The sequence below is a fragment of the Solea solea genome, chromosome 2 (assembly GCF_958295425.1).
Source record: "Solea solea chromosome 2, fSolSol10.1, whole genome shotgun sequence".
In the NCBI taxonomy this organism is placed as follows: Eukaryota; Metazoa; Chordata; class Actinopteri; order Pleuronectiformes; family Soleidae; genus Solea; species Solea solea.
Window position 1 is genome coordinate 13,578,384 of NC_081135.1, and position 21,230 is coordinate 13,599,613.

Consider the following 21,230-nt stretch of genomic DNA (forward strand, 5'->3'; position numbering starts at 1 on the left):
AGGGAGAGTAAGTTTGTCCTAATTTTGGAATATTTTTTGTTCTTTGCTTCGTTTGTATACTATCCATAGATTTATGTTAATTTGAAGGGTGTACTTCATTTACTGTAAGAAATATTTTTCATTTTTCATTTAATGGTTGGCTGTTATGATCACAAAAACAAATATATGATGCTTTTTTTCTTATTAATGTGATCCTATCTCTTGCCAAATTCCATATCCATAACAAATTTTCCAACAAGAAACTATACAGAAATTGAGCAGTACATCTTAACCCTTTGCCACTGTACTGAACAAAAAAGTGTTGTGTTATTTAAAAAAAAAAAAAAATATATATATATATATTTTTTTTTTTTTTATTCATATTTTTCTGTCCAACTAGCCTAGTTTTTTTTGAATGTATGTTTATACAGGATATTTAGCTGTATGTTATTGTGTGGATTGTTATATATGAAGTTTCTTTAAATTAAGAAAATCAAACAAAAAAGCAAGTTCCTCCCTCAGACTTCTTCTAGGTCACGTGATTTCCTATCAAGCGCTTCCGTAGATGATGCCTTCACGGAGCTCCGAATAAATCACAATTAGGTATGCGGCCAATTTGAAAGAATCCAAATGTTGAGAGTAAACGCCAAATTAGAAAAGGTCTGTCATCACCCGACATCCTGAGCACGAATACTGCTTATTATTTTTGTTACAATCTCTATCATACCATGTCAGCTTATTTTTTATGCGTCCTCTTTTTTAAGTTATGTGTTTGTGTTTAATGGGTTCCTTTCTCAATAAGAAACCTGTAATTTATGCAACAGCTAATCTTTCAGTATAGTCAAAATGTGCTTTATACTCTTGTCATAATTTCTTGGTTGGTACAGTTTGAGAAACAGCCACGTAAATCTGTCAGGAGTTAGGGCAGGTACGAACATGGTGTCGAACTAGATGTTCCTGAAAGCACCATGAGCAGTGTTTTAGTGTGGTTGTAGATGTTGATTTTTGCTGTGCCTGGTAGCGCTGAGTGGAACTGGGCTGAAGTCTGTCGACTGCAGCTGAAGTAAAGACTCATGGAAGCGCTTGTCATGACAGGTACTTATGATCTGAAATGAAAAAAAAACACTGCATGTTACAATGTCTATCTTTTGACTTCTCTACTTGTTGAGAATGGACAGTTTAGCATGCTAGCTTGAGAGTGATTAGTATCCAGAGCGAGAGAGGACAATTCGGTTTTTTGACACAGCGCGATTTTCTTCTTAAGCATTGTGTTGTTTAATAGTGAAAGTAGTGTTACTGTGTTAAAGCGTGAATAAGTGAAACGAGGTGAAGGCAATCAGCAGCCCACTGGGGCACCCAGCGTTTACGCTGTAAAAGTTAACGGACAGTGACGCTTATCACGCGTGTGTTCTGTTATTTGTTATATACCTGTAATAACTGTTATATATCTGGAGCGGGCCTTTAAAAACATGATGTAACAGTAAAATAAAAAACAGTACAAAAAGTAGTTTATTAGTGCTCGCTCACTTCTCACCGGAAATAACTTCAGTTGAAAATAGGCCGCGAATAATGATTATTTTCAATCATGATTTATTTGTTTATTCCAGCAAATTGAAAACATTCATATTTAACAAGCTAAAATCTTTTTATCCTTTAGAATTTTCAAAATAGGTGATGACTATAACACAATGTAATGAAAGATCGATTTATTATAGATAGATAGATAGATAGATAGATAGAATATTGTATGTCCCAATCGGTGACAGTACAACAGTAAAATAAAGTACATTCAACACTCTCAAAAATACAACAATAACATACAACACATTCAACAGTCTCAAGACACTTTCACACTCACAAAATATAAACAGTAAAATAGGAAACACGGTTAAAAAAAACAATGACAAATAAAATCACGTGCCTTTTGGGAATATAAACCTTCGTCCAAGTAAAAAACAACCTCAGCTGCAACTAACAAATATTCAAGTAATTATTTCATCCATAAAATGTCAGAAAGTGTCAACTAGTGTTTTTCATAGGGATGGCTCGATATCATGTTTTCGTGTCCAATACCGATGTCACAGCGTATCTAATACCAATATCAGTCTGATGCCGTCATTTTTTCACCTTTGAAATTGTGGTGATATTTGTGCTAGCCATTTCAACAGTTGTGGGACCAGATATGTTTTTCTGGTTAAAGTACAGTGGGGCCTAACCCATACAGCGGTGTGGCCCAAATACATGTAAAAACTAGTATAGTATACTAGTTTTTTAAATAGTATACAGATGGTCCAGAACATGGCGGTGCATCTGGTCTTCAATCAGCCTATAAGGGCACATGTCACCCCTGGGTTCATTGAGTTCCACTGGCTACCCTTAGCTGCCCACATCAAATTCAAATCACTGATGCTAGCCTACAAAGTAGTCCATGAGTCTGCTCCCACCTACTTAAATGCTCTCCTAAAGGCTTATGTTACCCCTCAACTACTCCGTTCATCAAAGGATTATCGTCTGGCGGTGCCAACACCCTACACAAGACAATCCAGACTCTTTGAATGTGTCGTTCCACGCTGGTGGATGGCCTACCAAGCACTACCAGAACACCCTGTCTATCGTCAAGGAGCTCTTGAAGACCCAGCCCTTCCAAGGGCATCTTCTGTCCTAGCACTTACCTTACCCCCTCCTTCTTCATTTGGATCCACTTCTGCACTCTCACCCTCTGTCAGTCCACTGTTCCTATCTAGTGGATTTCTTTGCAAGGCTTCTTCTAAGTAGCTTTTCTAAGTTGCTTTGGATAAAAGTGTCTGCTAAATGCAAATGTAAATAGCAATGCGTATCCAATGACACCCCTCCCCACTGCTAGAAACACACACTGCACACACACATTAAAACACATCTACCCCACAACGGGATAAGACAAAACATGAATCACCAAGCAATCAAATATGCCAAATAGGCAACCAAAATCACAGCGGGGGAGAGCACGAAGCAGGTTATACAAAACACAATAACAAAGTAAGCAGGTAAAAAATCTCACCAAAAATTAAATCTCAACAAGTACAATCTGTTTTGTGATTGGAAGCAAACATGTCAATGATGCGCTAGACATCCAAAGCCACCTGTTGGGGCTACCACTGTCTGACGACCTTTAAAAACAAATTTACCAGATCAATAAGCTGCTACTGCTAGCTGATACTGGCATATACTTTCAAGCGAAGAGATCTGCTTCTAGCACGTGCATGTCACCTGAGTGACGTACAAACGTCACATATGGTTCCCTACTGACCCCACAGTGATTAGACAATGCCTTATGTTGATTAATTGTATTGGGGATGCTGGCCATAGCTGTTTCATGCTATATGTGGACTATGCAAATGCATAGGGCCCCCAAGCCACCAGGGTGCCTCAAAGCTGCATGTTCAGCCTCATCTGGGGAGAGAGAGTGACGTCTGCCAAGTCCAACAGACTTTATTATTGTTTTGGGTTGTGAAAATTTGTTGTTTCTCTTGTATTATCATTTTTTTATCAGTTTAACTTGCTTGAGTGGCTCAAATGATCTTCAATTAATTAATTAATTAATTAATTAAATAAATAATTGATGCCTTTTTTGGCCATTTTCGGCCAAAATGCTTCGGTGGCCAAATTTTCGGTCCATCTCTAGTAAATATATTTTGTGTTCCGAGCCTGTTGGCCTTCTTTGATCCACGGTTCAGAGAATCCCAGGTGGGGTAGCTCAGTGGTTAAAGACCGGCACCCCGTGTACAGAGACATCATGGTCTCAAGTTCAATTTCACCCCTGGCAGGTTGTACTCAAATCCCTTGTAAGTTGCTTTGGATAAAAGTGTCTGCTAAAATGACATGTAATGTAAATAAATGCTCAGACCCTGCGCTTCCCCAACCACTGTCCAGAAGCAGAGTAAATCAACTACAATTATGTAATTATACATACAGTAATTCTTATTTTTTCCCCTGGGGTTGCGTTTTTATTAGCTCCCACTTTAGTTTCAGAAATACTACATAGATTCCCAATGGTAAAATCATTTTTTGATCTTGACATGTTTTATTTCACACATCTTTCTTACCTATTCAGACCATGGTGAGGCTATTTTTTTCTTTTTTGAAGTGACAAAAAAAGGAACAAAGCTCCTGTTGCAGCTGTGATCCTCCGTGCAGACACAACTTCTCCACTTTCATTTGTAAACATCCTGCAAAAATCAATCAATTAAGCCGACTTTAAGATAAAAAAAAAACCATCTTGTTATAACAACTTTAGTGTTATAACCACAAACAAGAATATATACATGTTAAAGAAAATGAAATCATGGAAGTTGTTCAAATCAAATCACTTAATCGAATATCAAAATAGTTGACGATTCAGTTTGTAATCCATTAGTAATCAACTGATTTATTATTTTTTGAAGCCCTAACACCATCTTGTAACTTCTAGAGTCTATTTTTTCTAGGCTTAAGTGGCAGAGCTTTAAGAGAGGACTGGATTAATATGGAAAGTGAAAGCAGCATCAGAATCCCCAAGCAGGAACTGGCTGTGTGTCATCGGGGCCTCTGATGCTTTGGCAGTCATGACTGCCCTTATCTGGATGCTCACATGGCTGCCTCAGGTCCTCACAAGTGAGTACAGTCTTAATGACACCCTGACACAAACTTGCACTGTAGAGCTCATTTTATTGTTAGGAAGCTCTTTTTCAATCATTTATCGTTTAAATCTCTCCTAAAGAATTACATTTTTTGAACAGAATGATATCAACATTTATTTGGGGAATACGAAAACCTACGATTAGGATTAGGGGACGTGAGAGGCAGGGCAGGACAACTCATACAGTGGTTTATACAGATAAATAAACAAAAATGATCAGGTTCTCAATAGTATTTCAATTCAGGGGGGGGCGTGAAAACATTTCTGTCCTCTGGGGGGGCATGACGGAAAATAATAGAGAACAACTGGTTTACGATGGCAATGAACGATGAATGACTGAACGATGAACAGACCTATGTAATACAATGTGGAAGTAATACAAGTATTATCAATACTTTACCCATATTGAGTAATCTAATGGAATACATTACAAAATATATTTAATGGCACATATTCAGTATTCTCTACAAGTATACATTTAAAAAGTAAGTGTCAGGCCCTGTGTTTATATTGTGATAGATATAGATGTATGATTGATATAATAAAATGATAGTTAGTTGGTTGAATTCACAGTGATCCAGCAGAACAGAACAGGTTTGACATATCAGTATCATGTAATTATGCATTGTACAAACTGAGCTAAAGCATATTAATGATTTGTGAAATCATTCCCACTGATTTTTTTTTTTTTACCAATTGGAAGCACTGAGAAGTGTAAAATATTTCCAGTTCATTTGAAATTGTGGCTCGTCAGTGTTCCTCTCAGGACCAGAACAACACACTCACTCTCTGCTATATGTTCCAGCTATGAGTGAACTGCCCCAGCCTGTGAACCTCACCCTGACATCCAGTCACTTCACTCATGTGTTGAAATGGCAGCCCGGACCAGGAACACCCAGTGGGGTGTACTTCAATGTCACCATTAACACAGAAAAGTGGGTTTCAGATGTGTTTGTTTTGTAACCTGTATAAAGATTAACAGGGCTCTTTGGTAACATGATGACTCATTCAATCAGCATTTGTGTAAATACACACCCCCAAAGAATGATTCTGGACAGGTTGAAACAAGTGAAAACATTTCTGAAGTGTTTTTGTTTGTTTTTGTCAGTTTGGTTGTACTTAAAGAGTAACTAAACCCCTAGACCACTTTTTTCAGGTGTATAAGGTTATCTAGTAATATTATTCACTGATCCAGGTCCCACTCTTAAATTACTTTTAATTTAAAAATGGGTGTATTTACTGCCTTCTCAGGATAAACACCTCCCATTATATTTGAATTTTCGTATTTCGTAGCTGTCATGTGTGGCGTGTGAGTGTGTAAACTTTTTGAAATGTGTGTGTCTCACGCTAAATGCAGCTCTTAGCTGCCACTGGAAATACCACACAGGAAGCTGCCGCTGCCATGATTGCCAGTGCTCACTCAGCCCCCCCCCCCCCCCCCCCCCCCCCTCCACTCACCAATAACTCCCTGCCCACTTTTTGTAGATTTTTAAAATCAGGCTTTGGGTGGAGTCAGCTTCAGAGCAGGGTTTTAGTTCCTCTTTAAAATAACTTATTCCTTTTTTTGAGTTTTACTGGATTATATGTTTGTAGATTAATTGGTATAATATACGTGCATGACAAAATATACTGTATATATTTTTTTACTTCACCACTTCCTAATCAAATCCTCTGTTTAGAGGATTTAATAAACCATGTTATTGTTTCCCTCCTGAAGGGGAACATCCTGGACACCAGTGGCTGGCTGCAAACGTGTCCAGTACCCACTGGTTTGCAACCTCACAGATGCTTTCCATGACCCAAGTGAAGTCTACTTTGTTCGGGTTGTAGCCAGGAAAGAAGCACAGACATCAAAACCAGTGACTCACCCAGCATTTAAACCCATCACAGATGGTAAGTGGTGTATTATGATGTTAAAGCTGTTAAAACTTTAACCTATGTCTATTACAGGCAAACCACTGGCAAATAAATTCATAGGCTTTACACGATGAGCACAGAGAGGTGACATCTTGCAGCTTTTGTTTACATCCAACATGGCGGCCACTGAAGAGCAGCTGTCTTTCTTTAGACTGTTGGTTCCATTTGAAACAACTTGCTCCACAGAGCTCCCCTGAGCAAAATCTGTTAGACGCCATTCCTAGATAGCCTTCATTCCTAGAAAACCACAACAAACACATTTGTTGACACATTTTCTGTCCATTGCAGGTTGAACTTCTACTGTATCGCTAATACTCATCATGTTCACGCCTGCCTTATTCTCAGCCCTTTCACCTTCGTAAATGACAAAGCAATACTCAAGTGATTCTGTCTGTGTGATATTAATGATCCCTCTCACCCTCTCCTCTGCTCTGTGTCCTCCAGCTCAGCTGGATATGCCACTGCTAAGTGTTACATCCTGTGGCAGCGACCTGTGTGTGGATCTTAATCCTCCCATGGAACAGCTAAGGGAGGTCTATGGCACTCTTCATTACAAACTCAAGATCCAGAGAAGTGGTGCCGATGGAGCTACGGTACTACACACACACTCTTCCACACACCACACCACTTATTTGTGACCTCATGCCTGTAAAGTTTTAAGATTAATTGGATGGCACAAATGTTAAAATAAAATTTAAATTAAAAGAAATGTTTGGCTGCTAAAGAAATCGCATCAGTTCAGGTGGTGTACACCCTCAGCCACAACCACACGTGTAGTTCTGTCTGTATGCAGGCTAACTCAAAGTGCGTTCTATTCCAATTGTGACCTCTGTGATCTGAAGTGTGTTGTACAATGTCACACTCAATGTTGGGGTAGTTACTTAAAAAAGTAATCCATTACACATTACTATTTACTTAAAAGTAATGTCTTACTTTGTTACTCGCTGCTTAAAGTAATTAGCTACACTATTAGATACATTACTTTTGGATTACTCCTTGACATCACCTGAGCTAAATCAGCATGAATCTTGATTCTAAAAAGAGGACAAGAGGGCACACAATCTCTTTTATGCTCTTTAATTCAATAAAACGTGCCACACATAAAATGTGTCAGAACAAACAAGAACAAGGCTAAACATTTTGTGCAATTATGAATTTTGTTCATCAACTTCTGTAAATAAAATGTTACAGGCTAAGCCTGGTGTGTGTGACTTGTGTGGAGCTGTGTGTGTGGTGTAGGTATGAGACGTTAGTGTACTGTACTGTGTGTTGTGTGTGACGTCATAGAAGGTGCGTAGTGAAGCAGGAAGTAATGTGTGTGTTTACATTTGGCCAGCCGCAGCGGAAATCTGTCACCCTGCATGTGTTTAAGTTATTGAGAGTGGCATAATAACAAGAGAGGCTGTGCATCACCCTGCACTGCTGGAAAAAAAAGTGCTGTTCTTCAACACAGACGGAGTCCCGTAGTTAATGTGTGGTTGTGGCTGTACGAGCTAATGCAAGCTAAAGGAGCTAGCGGTCTTCGAAGGTCTCCTTACCACAGTTCGTACGTACCACGGCACGTCCTTCCTCTACTTCTTCGTTTCTTTGAGTCAAGTCTACATTTGATTTGTGTTTTCGGTTTTCATTTTTGGATTTGTAATTGTAATGTGATTACTGACGTTATCAACAGTAATTACATTAGTAGTTACATTACTGCGTTACAGATTTACAAAGTAACACGTTACCCCCAACACTGCTCACACAGAATTTATGGACATTGTGTCACAGAAAGTTAGCAGAAAAATGAACTAGTCTAGAGGCTATATTCAGTTCAGTTGTTTAGCCTTGTTCATAGTCCAACTGTGTAATTTATTTAAATATAAAATTGTTGAGTTTGAATGGTTAAATACACTGAGGAATCAAGGAGTGTACGAACAGCTGTGACAAACAAGACACAGGTGAAACAGGTTGGGGTTATCACAGAGGGGAAAAGTAAAGTGCAAGAAAACTTCAAAATAAGAGGGATTTTCACAATAAAATGACATTGACACACTGCACCCTGGCAAACTAATCAGAATGCTACTATTACGGAAAAACTGGTACGCTTTATTTGTAAAGACATGATTAACATCTCGCAGGGGTCCGGTTTCAAAGACTTTATCCAAGAGCTTGAGCCAAGGTACACGGTTCCTATCCACGCGACCATCAGCGATAGACACATTTCATAGATGAGGAATGGGAGCTGGCATATATAATTCTCCACACGACTGAAGCTCAGACAAGCTACACGGCCGAAAACGTTGCCGGATGCGTCGGTGACATACTCTGGAGAATATAACTTGAGTCCTAAGTCAGTATGTGTTCAGTACAGTCACTGGACTGAAATACAGTGGCAGGGTTTGTGATGGCGCTCGCCGATCAAGTGTTGTCACTAAATACTAGTGGTCGACCGATATGGGGTTTTTATGGATGATGCTGATTCCGATTTTTTTTTTACATCAGCCTTAGTCTATGTCCGATACATGCTGCCGATTTTTTTTTGCCGTTTTTTTTTAGCCGATATTGCTTTTTTTCAGCGGGTCGAATCACTCGACTTCAATTAGTCATGATTATTATATATGTGGGTGTGGCTCCTGTACTGGATGTTTTACCTCACCTGCTCAAATCTGCACCCTAAGAAAATCGCTGTTGTCCAGTGTAATTTCCCATAATGATAAAAAATTATGACAGATAAATAGGAAACTTAAGCTTAATTGCTTAAGCAAATATATTTGTAACATTTATACATGTAAATCAAAAAAAAATAAAGAAATTGATTTAACAATAAAAAATTAAAGTGCAATTTTAAGTGCAAATAAGTTCCTAAAAATATCATCTTCTGTGCAAGCATGAGGGGAAGTGCAGTAGCAGGAATAAACAGGAAATGATTTAGTTAGTGATGCAAGATTTGGATACTTGCCTCTTTCATTTTCCACCAAGACAGAGGACATTCTTTGGGATGGGCTGCTCTCCAAAATAAGAGCACCTGATCAGACAAAATATAAAAATTAACCTGGTGGATATATCTGACAGTTGTATTTATTTTTAAATCTTCATTGATATCAAAGCACTTTTTACTCTTTACATAAATATTTTTTTCTACTTAAAAACTTTAGTTTACTATATAACTATGCACTATAATTTTACTAACCTAACTAATTAGCCTAGGCCTACTCATCCGGGCTTTTCAATAGGTTGGGGGGAAAAAAAGGGCTGAATATCCCCGCCTGCTCTTTCGTGGAGGGGGTCTCACATATAGATTTCCCCAGAGAGCCGACCAGTCTGGCACCGTCACGTTCCACATTTTTGATCAATAACTATATATTATAGCTAATTTTGGAGTTAGCCAACACAAATACCACTACTGACTTTAACAATAACAATAAGCGTGTGAATGGAATGTATGGTCAGTATGACCGTGCATGGCCGAAATAGGTAAGATTAATAGTAATTATAGTCATATTCTGATTGCCACTTGTGTAATTAATATGAAAACCTGTTTAAATGAAAACACATAGGCCTACATGTTTGGTTTCTTTGGTTCATTTGGGCTACACTCTGAAGCTGAGCTTGACGTGCAATTCCCTCCAGCTGATGGGGATGCTGTCAGATCAGCAACTTCCATCTTCAGATCCCCAAAAGAAATAGCGGGGATTCATGACAGGTGGGACTCACTCAGGGCGTACCTTTGTGTATGGATTATGAATTTGAAGAGGGTGGTGAGCCCACAAAATTCTCTAAAACAGGTGTTCGGATCTGAAGCTGCTGGAGACCAACGCGTGTACGAATGTTATGAAGCGTCGGGTACACTGTTGACCATTAACGTGAGAAGTTGTGGATCCGACTGAGGCTAAATTACCCTATAAAATCAAGTCATATGACTAATTTAGAAATGCATTTGGCACCGTGCCATGAATTGACACAATAATTCATTGTAGTAGGCTAGCTTTAGGAAGTTGGGCTATTTGTGAAGATCTCTATACCGCAAGAAAGCCTACGCAGTCAGCAAAAGAGCTACATGTGGCTTGCGAGCCATAAGTTCCCAACCCCTGGGCTACAGTATTTGAAATAGCATGCATATACATTAGTTAAATCCTCAATTTTATTTTAAAGAGCAATCCCTGCAAAGTTTTTAGGTTAACTAGAAGAGACTAGTATTAGTTTGTGTCTGACAGGGTGGGGGCGTGGTGTCGCGATGGTGGCTCTCCATCGTGATGTCACGATGACAGTGTCCATCAGCACAACCCTATCTGATGGTGCAGCTTTCCCACTGGGCGTCTGGTGCAGCTGCAATTATCTATTTGCTTTGGTTATCATCTGTGACGGTAAACTTTTGACGAGTATGCAGTGAGTTCCTCTGAAGCAATTGTCTGGAAGGCCTGCAGAAGAGCTTCATCATAGGCAGAGTGGATTTCAAAAACCCTCTGACCAGAGGAGGTAGGGCGAGGCGCTCACATAGCTTTCACTAGAGAGGGGACAATACTAATTTATTGTGTTCTATACTGATATCACAAACTCCACTGTATACCAATATCAGTCTGACACAGTGATTTTAGAACATTTATGAACTATGAAGCTTTGAACAACACATTTGCTGAGAATAAACAGCCCAAATATGGACTCATCTTAAATACGTTTGCTGATTTTTATTTAAGTTTTTACATAGTGAAGCATGAAATATATAGGATTTTTGGAAAGTATTGGATTTTACATTTTAATTTGTTTGATATACGATCCAGTGATTTTGACCAGTATCGAACCGATACTGATACTGACTGATACTGATTCCCATTCCTAGCTTTCACCACTCAAGTAAACTGTGGCACATTCAACAGAGCGACATAAACAAATATTAGGGCTGTTGTTATGGACTTAAAGCCCTCTACTGCAACCATTGTCTCATTGTTTCCTTTAAGTTTTGATCCAATCGAACTGTGGTCTGTCATTTCTGTTTATTCAGTTCTTCAAAGACATTCAGTCTCTCAGAAGACAGGTTTTACAGGAGCTGACCCCTGGTAGAGAGTACTGTGTCTCAGTCCGCATCTCATTGAATCTGGAGTCTAAGGAGTTCAACTACAGTCAGCCTGTTTGTGCTGCCACACCTGGCAACCACAGTGCAGGTATAAATCGGGCTGTGCATATTTATACAAGGTGTTTTCAATTATTATCATGGTGCACATAACAATTAATGTCTCCTTGTTTTTGTGACCCCCTTTCTGTCTTTGCAGACCGGTGGCTCTCAGCTGTGTTCTGTGTTTTCCTGATGTTTATTGTGATCATTGTGGTCCTGCTGCTGATCATTTGTTTCATCATTCTGAGAAGGAGACCTCTACCACTAGTACTGGTAAGTCAAAGTCACTTTGAACACTAGTAGAAATTAGTATTTTTTTTTCTTGTTTTTTTTCTTGTTTTTCTTGTTGTTGTTTTCTTATTGATTTCCCTTCCCTGTGAGGTCACACTCAAGCTGGGAAGAAAAAAACTATTTTGTCAGTCTGCTGTGATCCATGCATGACTGATCAGCAATTGTAGAGATAATTTGAAGTCACATGTGTAAATTATGTGACTATAAGCCAGTGTGTGAAGCCTGCTCTGATCTCAGATGAACATGGGAGGCAAGGTTCAAGCCTGGATTTTAAGTATAAAATCCTGGCATAAATGCAGGGCTCTGGGGGGGGGGGAGGGGTGTTAGGGTTTGAACAGTTAAACGATTGTGTTTGTTTGACACAAAACTAACTTCGAAAGTAAGTTTGATATACCTGTGGTTGACAAGACACAGAAGAATGATTTCTTGTTTACAACTGTCACAGTTTAATACTGAACAGAGCTTGAGCTGCAACCCACTGAAACACAATAGTGTCATCTACTGTACAGGCGTGGTGGTGGAACGGTTATATTTAGTTAGCATAATTCTCATAAAATAACAAATGTACTTTTTTTCCTAATTCCAGTACAGTCTCTTTCAGAGATGTCTCCTGGCATCTAGAATTGAACTAACCACAGGGTAAGTCAAGCAAGCAAAGTTGTAGCTGTTTTCTAAGGCAATCCAGTATGCCTCCTGCATCCGAGAAGCCCACGTTTTTGTGGTCTCTCCACTCTGCCTCCTTTTTTTGGGGCGATGGTAGCTCGATGGTACAGCGAGTCATCTTTCAAATCAAAGGTTGTGGGTTTGACTCCCAGCGCCGCTAGTCTACATGCCAATGTGTCCTTGGGCAACGGCTGTGCAGGCAGAGTGTGAATGGGTATGAGTGATGGAGCTTTTGAGGATACTTGAATCGTGGAGTAAAGTCATTAAAGATATTTTCGGCAGCTGTTTTGCCAGACTTATTTCATGTTGGGTTGGCTTGTGCAAAGCGGGTAAAGTGGTCTACCAGGACTAAGGCATACTCATAGCTTCTTTTGCTGGGATTAAGTTGCTGGTCAAAAAGGCCAATAGTTTGTAATTGAGCCTTCTCGTGGACTGCATTGCATTTCTTCTTGATACATGGGCACTGGTGAATGTCGTAGTCTTCAATATCATGCTGGATAAAAGGCCAGTAAAGTATTTCCCTTGCAAAGTGGATGACTTTGTCAACACGATACATGCCCCATGTAATCATGCAGGTATGTGAGGACACTTATCTTTAGCGCCTTTGGGAGTACCAGCTGTTGGTTTTGTCCTGTCTGCCAATACAGGATTCCCACCTCTAGCCTGAGTCTGTTCCATTTATGTTGCAGTCTAGGATTGTTAATTCTTTTTTAACTGATATACAGTTTGGCACTGTTCGGCTTGATTCTTGTGTCAGACGTCTCCGGAGTACAGTCTGACACAGTCAGCAGTAGAGCTGGAGAGTGGTAGGGTTTGTGATGCCAGTTGCCACTCGCGATCAGAGGTGCTGTCGCTAAATACACCAGAATCCTCTGTTAAATATTGACATTTTAGACATTTTCCTGGTAATTGTTGGAGATTAACCCATGCAACTTGACCGTGCAGTGGCGAGGCGAGGTTAGTGGAAACATAAGTTACGTGCTCAAAAACGTAGGAGCTGATTGGCCAAAGAGGAGACCTGTGTATCTGTACTCGATTGCTCTTCCTTTACTAGTACCTGGATGTCTGTTGAATTCTGAGAACTGAATTTGAATTGTGACAGCTGAATGTGAAAATGTATAGAATTTTTCCAATACAACGATTCAAATTAAACAATACAAATTCAAATAATGTGATTCAAATTATTTTTTTAATGCAATTATTCAAGTTCAGCCATTCAAATTCAAATTTAAATGATTCAGTCTCTGGTGGCACATATTTCAGCCCATACAGATCAAAGTTTTAAGACCATTTGAAAAATTGCAAAAAGAAGAATTGTGAGTGAGACAAATAAAACATTTGAGTAAGTAATTTATTGCAAACAACCATTAAACTGAAATAGGCTGTTCATCAGCTGATCAACAGTTTAAGACCACAGTCTTTAAAAGCCTAAATCTTCGCAAAAATGTGGATTCAGTGCCATTTTCTGTCAGGTATCCACGCTGTCATGACCTCCTGATGGCAAAGGCAAAAAAGTTTTCTCTCTTTGAATGCGGTCGGATTGTTGAGCTGCATCAGCAAGGCCTCTCGCAGTGTGCCATTGCTGCTGAGGTTGGACGCAGTAAGACAGTCATTTTAAACTTCTAAAAGGATTGTGAGGGTTATGGAACAAAAAAGTCAAGTGAGCCAATTGCCATTGCTTATAAAGAAATACTTATTTCAATATATGAGTTTTTGGGTTACTGTTTTGTTTCTGTGGAACCCCAGTTTGATATGATGTGATCCACCATTTACCTGATTCCCCCAATTATGCCTCGGGGCGTACTGCCATGGTGCATTTGACACAGGTGCAAGGAGATGAATACATTGGTGGAGAGGAAATGCTATCAACTGCTGAAACAGTCAACTAGTTTACCAGTTGTGTTATTTATGCATATTATCGTTTTGTATTTACATTGGTTTAGAATACAGTTTTATACAGTGAGCCCTTTCTACTTGCATTATTATGTATTATTATGTGTATATATATATTAAGACACTATAACCTTCAAATCCATCCATCAGACCTTCTTTTTGGTCGTCTGTGGTTCGAGCCTCATACACCACAGGACTGATATGCTTACTAGCAAACATCAGGATGGTTATGGAAACCCTCAAACTCTTCAGTCTAATACAAATTATAAGCATTTAATTTCATTATAACAAAAATCCAACAGTATGTTAAAAGATAAAGTTAGCTCAATGACTCAAATGACTCTTTTGCTTTTACACTCTTTTACTCTAACAGAAACACTTGTAGTTCATGCCTAATGGCCCAAAAAAGCTCCAGGACCTTGCCTTTGGTCAACCAGCTGACATTGTTGAACTCCTTCCTTGTGACATACATCAACTAAGATGCAACCTGGACACATCCGCAGCTCAAAATATGCTCCAGAGTCTCTCTCTTCTGGCAGACTGGTGAGTCCACCTTCTCCCAACAGAACAAGTTGGATGGGCTTGGTAGGACATCATATGGCGTGGCAGCAGTCTGTGATGCCGCTCATGATCACTGGCGCTGTCCCTAAATACACCACTCCACTTTAAAAGACTCCGGTTAAATATAGAGGTTTCCCTGGTAGTTGTTCAGTTGCTCTCCACTTCCGACCTGTTCAGACTACGTTCCCGGCCTGAGAGACCATGTGGTTAGAGGACTCTCGGTATTGCAGCACCTCCCTTGTGCGGCTCACCATGAAGTATATCATCGAATGCTGCACTGACTTCTATCAGGAACGTGATCCAGTAGATCACTTAAAACTACTTAACAATCCTAAAAACGTAGGTTAATCTCCAACAACTACCAGGGATATCTCTATATTTAACAGACAAGTCTGGTGTATTTAGGGACAGCGCCGGCAATCGCGAGCGGCATCACAGACCGCTGCCGCTCTAGTCTTCTGTGGAGTAGGAGGCTGTACTCCGGAGACGTGTGGACAGAAATCAAGCCGAACTGTAGATCAGTTAAAACTACTTAACAATCCTAAAAGCGTGGGTTAATCTCCAACAACTACCAGGAGTCTGCTGTTAAGTCACTAGTCACTCGTGTGTGTGTGTGTGTGCGTGTGTGTGCGCGTATAAAACAAAGTAACCGCAGTTTCACGCAGCCGTGCAGTGATGACTCCGCCCATGTTAAGTAAGTACTTTTTTTGTAGTGGAAATTAGTGGTGCAACGGATCATCATTGATCCTTGATCCTTTCGGATCAATATCTTCGGTTCGGCACACACGTGATCCGCGGATTGATTTATGAAAAAAAAAAAAAATGCGCATGTTAAGTCCACACACAGTGTGGTCATGGCGGAGGAGCTTGAACGCCCCGCGGCATTTAATTCCCCTGTATGGGAGCATTTTGGCTTCCCTATCATATATATCGATGAAGGAAAGAGGTTAGTGGATAAAACCGTGATGGTGCGTAGGCACTGTGGCGCAAGAAAGCCATATGACAGTGGAAACACATCAAGCATGGCCACGCATTTGAAGCGACATCCCCCCGGTGTTTCACTGACAGGCAGATATTTTATATCACAGACTAGCTATTTTATGAAGTACTTTCACTGTGTAGTGGCAGTTTTGGCAAACTTGTCATTTTAGTTTTTTAATAAAAGTTCCAAACTGCCACTTTAACAGTAGGATTATCATGTTTAGTGAGCATTTCCCTAAATGTACCAGGCTTTGTGATCTTGAGCACTGCTCTAATGACCTCTGACTCACTAAACCCATCTTGCTAAGCTGCATTGGTTTTTTTTACAGAGACATTTATATGAAATTTTAGAACCTGTGTCAGAGATCTGACCACCATGCAGTTTAGTGCATCACATTCAGATGGAAAAATGCATGGTGTTCAACAGCATAGCTCATAGTGTACCGTGTCCCCCTTCAACTCAGGTTTGTTATGCTAGTAGGAACCCATGATAAATCAATTAAATTATACAAACATGAGTTAATAGTAGTGATTAGTTAATTAAAATATTAGCTATCTGTTCATAAATCCCTGCCTTTGCCTGCATTTGCTAGTATACTAGTGGAGTCATGATTCAGATAAGTAAAATTTGTATCATCTATTCTGTCTATGGAGGACTGAAAGTGCAAAAAGTAAATAAATAAATACACCATTAAATAATTACTTAAATGGGTCATTAATTAATTAAAATTGGAATTAAATGCATACATGTGTTATTAAATGTGTCATTATTTAAAAAAAACAATCCTTTTATGTAAAAAACATATATAATTACTTCACTATTTAATTAATTATTTCATGGTCCTGTGTTACAGTGCATCATGAGTTTATTTTATCTGTCAAACTCGGCCATCAAAGTCACTTGGCGGATTTCTGTCACCTGATTGGTTACCCTGCACATCAAGTCAAGGCAAATCGATTCTAGATAATGGATTGATGCAGAGCTAGTGGACACATTCCTATACACTGGGTGGCGCTATTCACTTCTACATTGGTTTAGATACTCTATCAAACTAAACTTTATTTATAACCACTAAAAATCAATGTCCTGCTAGCCCATGGATGTATTATAAGAACTGGATAGAGCACCGCCCCTCATTCCTATGGAGTTGCATACAAGTAGGAAAAAAGTTTCTGACTTCCATAGAGAATGCGCAGTGGTGTTACTCCAATAATGCCTTTACCAATAAAGCTAACTTATAGTTATAATCTACAATAAGTTTGAAAATAAACAACGAATAAATAACTAAAACCTGCTTTGTCGTAATATTTTTATAAAAATGGAAACGATGGACTGGCGAACTGTCCAGGGTGTACCCCGCCTGTCGCCCTATGTCAGCTGAGATTGGCGGAGGACACAGATCAACCACCACCATGTGCGATGACAATGAAATGAAAGCAGAACAAAGAACAGAGAACTGAAACTTGAGTGTTGAGCAACAAAATGTACACTCTCATACTGAAAATTAGGGCACATAAATTAGGGTAAATCATAAATTACTTTTTTTGTTTTGCAACACTTTGTTTTACTTGACTTTATAAGTGATCAACAAGTATTCAGTATCATATCAACAGATAATCATCTATCCATCCATGTTCTACCGCTTGATCCGCCACAGGGCGGTCGTGGGGGGTGCTGTGCCAATCTCAGCTTGATAGGGCGTAGGCGGGATACACCCTGGACAGGTTGCCAGTCCATCGTTGGGCCACACATACACTGTGCACTGTACATAGACAACTGCAGGGAGAGCAGAGAAACCCAACAGTTCACACAATGAGCAAGCACTAGGAAGCAGTGGAGAGAAAAAACTCTCTGATAGAACCAGACTCAAAGAATTCCCCCAGCGGTCTAGGTCTATAGCAGCATAACTAAGAGAAGGTCCAGGTTTCCCTGAGCCAGCTTTAACTATAAGCTTTACCAAAAAGGAAAGTTTTATGTCTAACTTTAAATACAGAGAGAGAGATTGCAAGTATGATAAATTCTTAGTTGATTTGTTGCCAGTGCATTTATTGTTAAGTAAACATCAAATCATAGATTAGTTGACAATTAGTTACTTATTTGTTAATAGTTGCCTATCATATAGTTGACTGCCCCCCTTGCACACAAACAAATGGCAGGCGGTTTCTGTGGTTGTGTGTCTTACCTGGTGTTGCTTCCTGTTCAACTGTGCAAGTTTCTTTTCTTCGGTATGTTACGATTCTTACTTCTCACTTATCTTTGGATTGTGGTAGCTTTTCTTGAGTTTCCTTTTCTGACAAAATCACAGAACGAGTATTGTAGATAATGTACAGTCGACATAACTAATCAGAACGAGTATTGTCAATGACATAAAGTCCAAGGCGGAACGCTTGTTTGTGTTTGTTTCCCAAAACAAGAAAAAACTACGGGAGGGTGCATCGTAATTCACATCCAAACTATCTGCACTTTTTGTCCAGTGTGCAAAGACCGGCTAAATAAAACTGAAGCAAGTGAAAAACTAACACCAAAATCAAACACAGAATAAAAAATATAAATGAAAACTAACAAATAAAAAAATGTCATACAAGGGGGTCATAGAAAGTAAATAAGGTTAATTATAATTCATGTCGTTAGTACTGGATAACTGTGGCACCATTTTAGTACAGAGATGATTGATTACATGAATTTTAGATGAGACCATAATTCAGTTGGCACTCACCCATGGAACCTATTCGTATTTTCTTTCTTTCACTGTTGTATAGAAGAGTTTTGGATGTGGGCGTCACATACAGTTGACCTTTTATTATTATATGTGGTGTTTGTCTCATTTTAGGGGGATTTGAATATGCCATGTGATGAATAGTACGCAGTTTCATGTTCCACATTTATTTGAAAGGTGGTGAGACAGATAGACAGTCAGATATAGAGGGGTTTTCCCCTCATATACAGGTCTTGTATGTGTGCAGTTAAGTAAATATCAGATAGATTTTTCTTGTTTTCCAAATGTGGTTGAGCTCCTGACAGTTTTAATATGATTCAGTTACATTTCCAGTGTTCAGACAGTACAGTGGAAATTGTGCGGACTTTTCAGAGGACGCAAACTGTTTCCTGATAAACAATACAACTAAAAAAAGCTCTTTAAACAGCGAGCTGATGTAATCAGCAGCAGCTTTGCAGCCATTTCCTCCTGCCAAGAAAGAGAGGATTGCCTCCAAATCTGTGTGATTCTTTCTTTGGAAGGGACTCAGTGTCACAATCTTTTCAAAGCCCTAATACTGATGCTGATGATATTCTTATAATATTACGACTTTTTCTTGTGACATTATGACCTTATGACCTCACTATGGCCCTAATACTCTGTCTGTATTGCTCAAAAATGTCAGTGTTGATTACTTGATAATTCACTAAATCACCGTAAATAACTGTCATGTGACATAAACTATTAAATGAAACTTGCCACACATTTTCTGTTTCTAGCTTTTGAGATGGAGGTTTTCTGTCCTGTACCATCAGAAACTGACTGATAACATTGCTGCTGCTGATGAAAAATCTCTGACAGGCTTCACACCCAACAGATGCAAAACTGTTGTAATTTACAGCTGATTTTCTTGATTTCTAAAAACATGAGACTTCTAAACACAGTTAAGACTGAGCTGCTTCCTTCTTTGCAAATGTTCATATGGACATTTTAGTGATGTTTGATGTCGACGGTTTGGATTTTCTGTTTAGTTTTCATAAACATTGGAATCTGTACTTTTTTAGGTCATTTATGCCACTTCCTGTGTTATTGTGGTGGGGGGGCAGGCTACTTTGTGTGTCTTCCTGGCTTTAGTTCCTGCCTTCATGTGTCATGTGTATCCGAAGACAAGGACTACAAATTAGTATGATATGGTGTTGGTTACATTTTCCTCAATGAATTCTGACCTCTACATTGTGATTGGATGCCTTTTTTTTGACAAGCAAACCAAATGTCCAATTTTGCTGCCTTTACGTGTGGCTTTTCAGTGAGCTATTTGAAGTTTGGACAGTTATCCATGCAGTTGACATTGTATGGATCAAACCATTAATTTCATTTTAGACACGTTACATACAATGAGCCATTTAAAGTATAGAATTCAACAGTTGAAAGGTTAGTTAAAAAATGCACACAGGCATTAAAGTGTCCTTTAATTGCATTTAAATGGTATCAAAACCAAAAGTATATATAATGTGGAATACTACATGAACTAGAGAAAAGAAGCAACATCTGACATTTGAGGAGTTGGATTTATGTGATTAAACTGATGATTTTCAAAATCGAGCATTAATCAGGTGAAGCATGTGTATGTTTCTGCAGTTTGACTGACTGCTCTCTTCCTTCTCTTTTCTTCTCTGCATCTCAGTCATCCATCCTTCACTCAGAGGAGACTCTGGTCGTCCTGCCGTGGAGCGTGTCCCTGCTGTCCCTGTTGAGTGTTAAGCCAACGCTGCCCTCTGCAGGTGAAAAGAGGAGCAATCCCTGTCCGGATGAGAGTGAGACTGAAAGTGAAACAGACGACAGTGACGGGGCCAGAGATTATAAACTGCAGGCAGAGACTAACCTCGTATCCTCCTCTTCATCTTCATCCTCTCTGTCGGCTCCTTTTCCCTCAGAGCCTGACCCACAGCTTAAAATCTCCTCCAACCAAAGCCCAGACTTCAGTCTACAGTCCAGTGGGGGAGTGAAACAGACAATGAACAGTCACACACACAATGACAGTGTGACAATAGCATTAATTGTGTCGGATAAGCAGGAGATGGAGGTGGACAGTCAGGATGTTAACCTGCTCACGCTAACCTTTGCCATTCATGAAGAGGAAGAGGCGGAGCCTCCTCTTCACCTGACAGACATTGAGTGTCACTCTGCAGAGGAGGAGTTCACCCCCACTCCAAATCAACCCTCGCAAACTTTGGACTCCAAGGAAGTTGCTGTAGAATCAGTTTCCCTCTCTGCTGATGAGGAAGAGGAGGAGTCTGGATACATGGGTCGTCCATGTACATATGTTTTAAAAAATGTATTATAGGAATATGGGCCTTTTTTTATGATAATGTGTTTTCTAGACAACGACCAGTATTAGTGTAACGAGTCTAGAAACTGAGCGCCAATGTTTTTATATACTGTTGTAAGTGTCAGTGCAAGACTGAACAATTTATTCATATAGGACCTTTCATACAAACCAATG

At 39.4% G+C, this 21,230-nt stretch overlaps 1 protein-coding gene across 2 annotated transcripts; it reads left to right on the forward strand.

The window, feature by feature from the left end:
- The first annotated feature begins 962 nt into the window (after positions 1 to 962).
- Positions 963 to 21,180, forward strand: LOC131448186 (interferon alpha/beta receptor 2-like). Of its 2 annotated transcripts, none has more exons than XM_058620397.1 (8): positions 963 to 1,074; positions 4,427 to 4,608; positions 5,439 to 5,568; positions 6,351 to 6,526; positions 6,995 to 7,143; positions 11,532 to 11,691; positions 11,800 to 11,915; positions 20,412 to 21,180. In XM_058620397.1, exons 2-8 carry the CDS (start codon positions 4,560 to 4,562, stop codon positions 21,069 to 21,071), a joined length of 1,440 nt encoding a protein of 479 aa, XP_058476380.1. In that variant the 5' UTR covers positions 963 to 1,074; positions 4,427 to 4,559; the 3' UTR covers positions 21,072 to 21,180. The 2 variants fall into 2 exon arrangements, with proteins under 2 accessions (XP_058476380.1, XP_058476368.1); XM_058620385.1 differs by having other exon boundaries at positions 4,443 to 4,608.
- The last annotated feature ends 50 nt before the right edge of the window (positions 21,181 to 21,230 follow it).

Coding starts and splice junctions, on each gene's coding strand:
- LOC131448186 (XM_058620397.1), top strand. CDS start 4,560: ATGACTGCCCTTATCTGGATGCTCACATGGCTGCCTCAGGTCCTCACA. Junction 4,609..5,438: donor GCTGCCTCAGGTCCTCACAA/GTGAGTACAGTC, acceptor TATATGTTCCAG/CTATGAGTGAACTGCCCCAG. Junction 6,527..6,994: donor ATTTAAACCCATCACAGATG/GTAAGTGGTGTA, acceptor TGTGTCCTCCAG/CTCAGCTGGATATGCCACTG.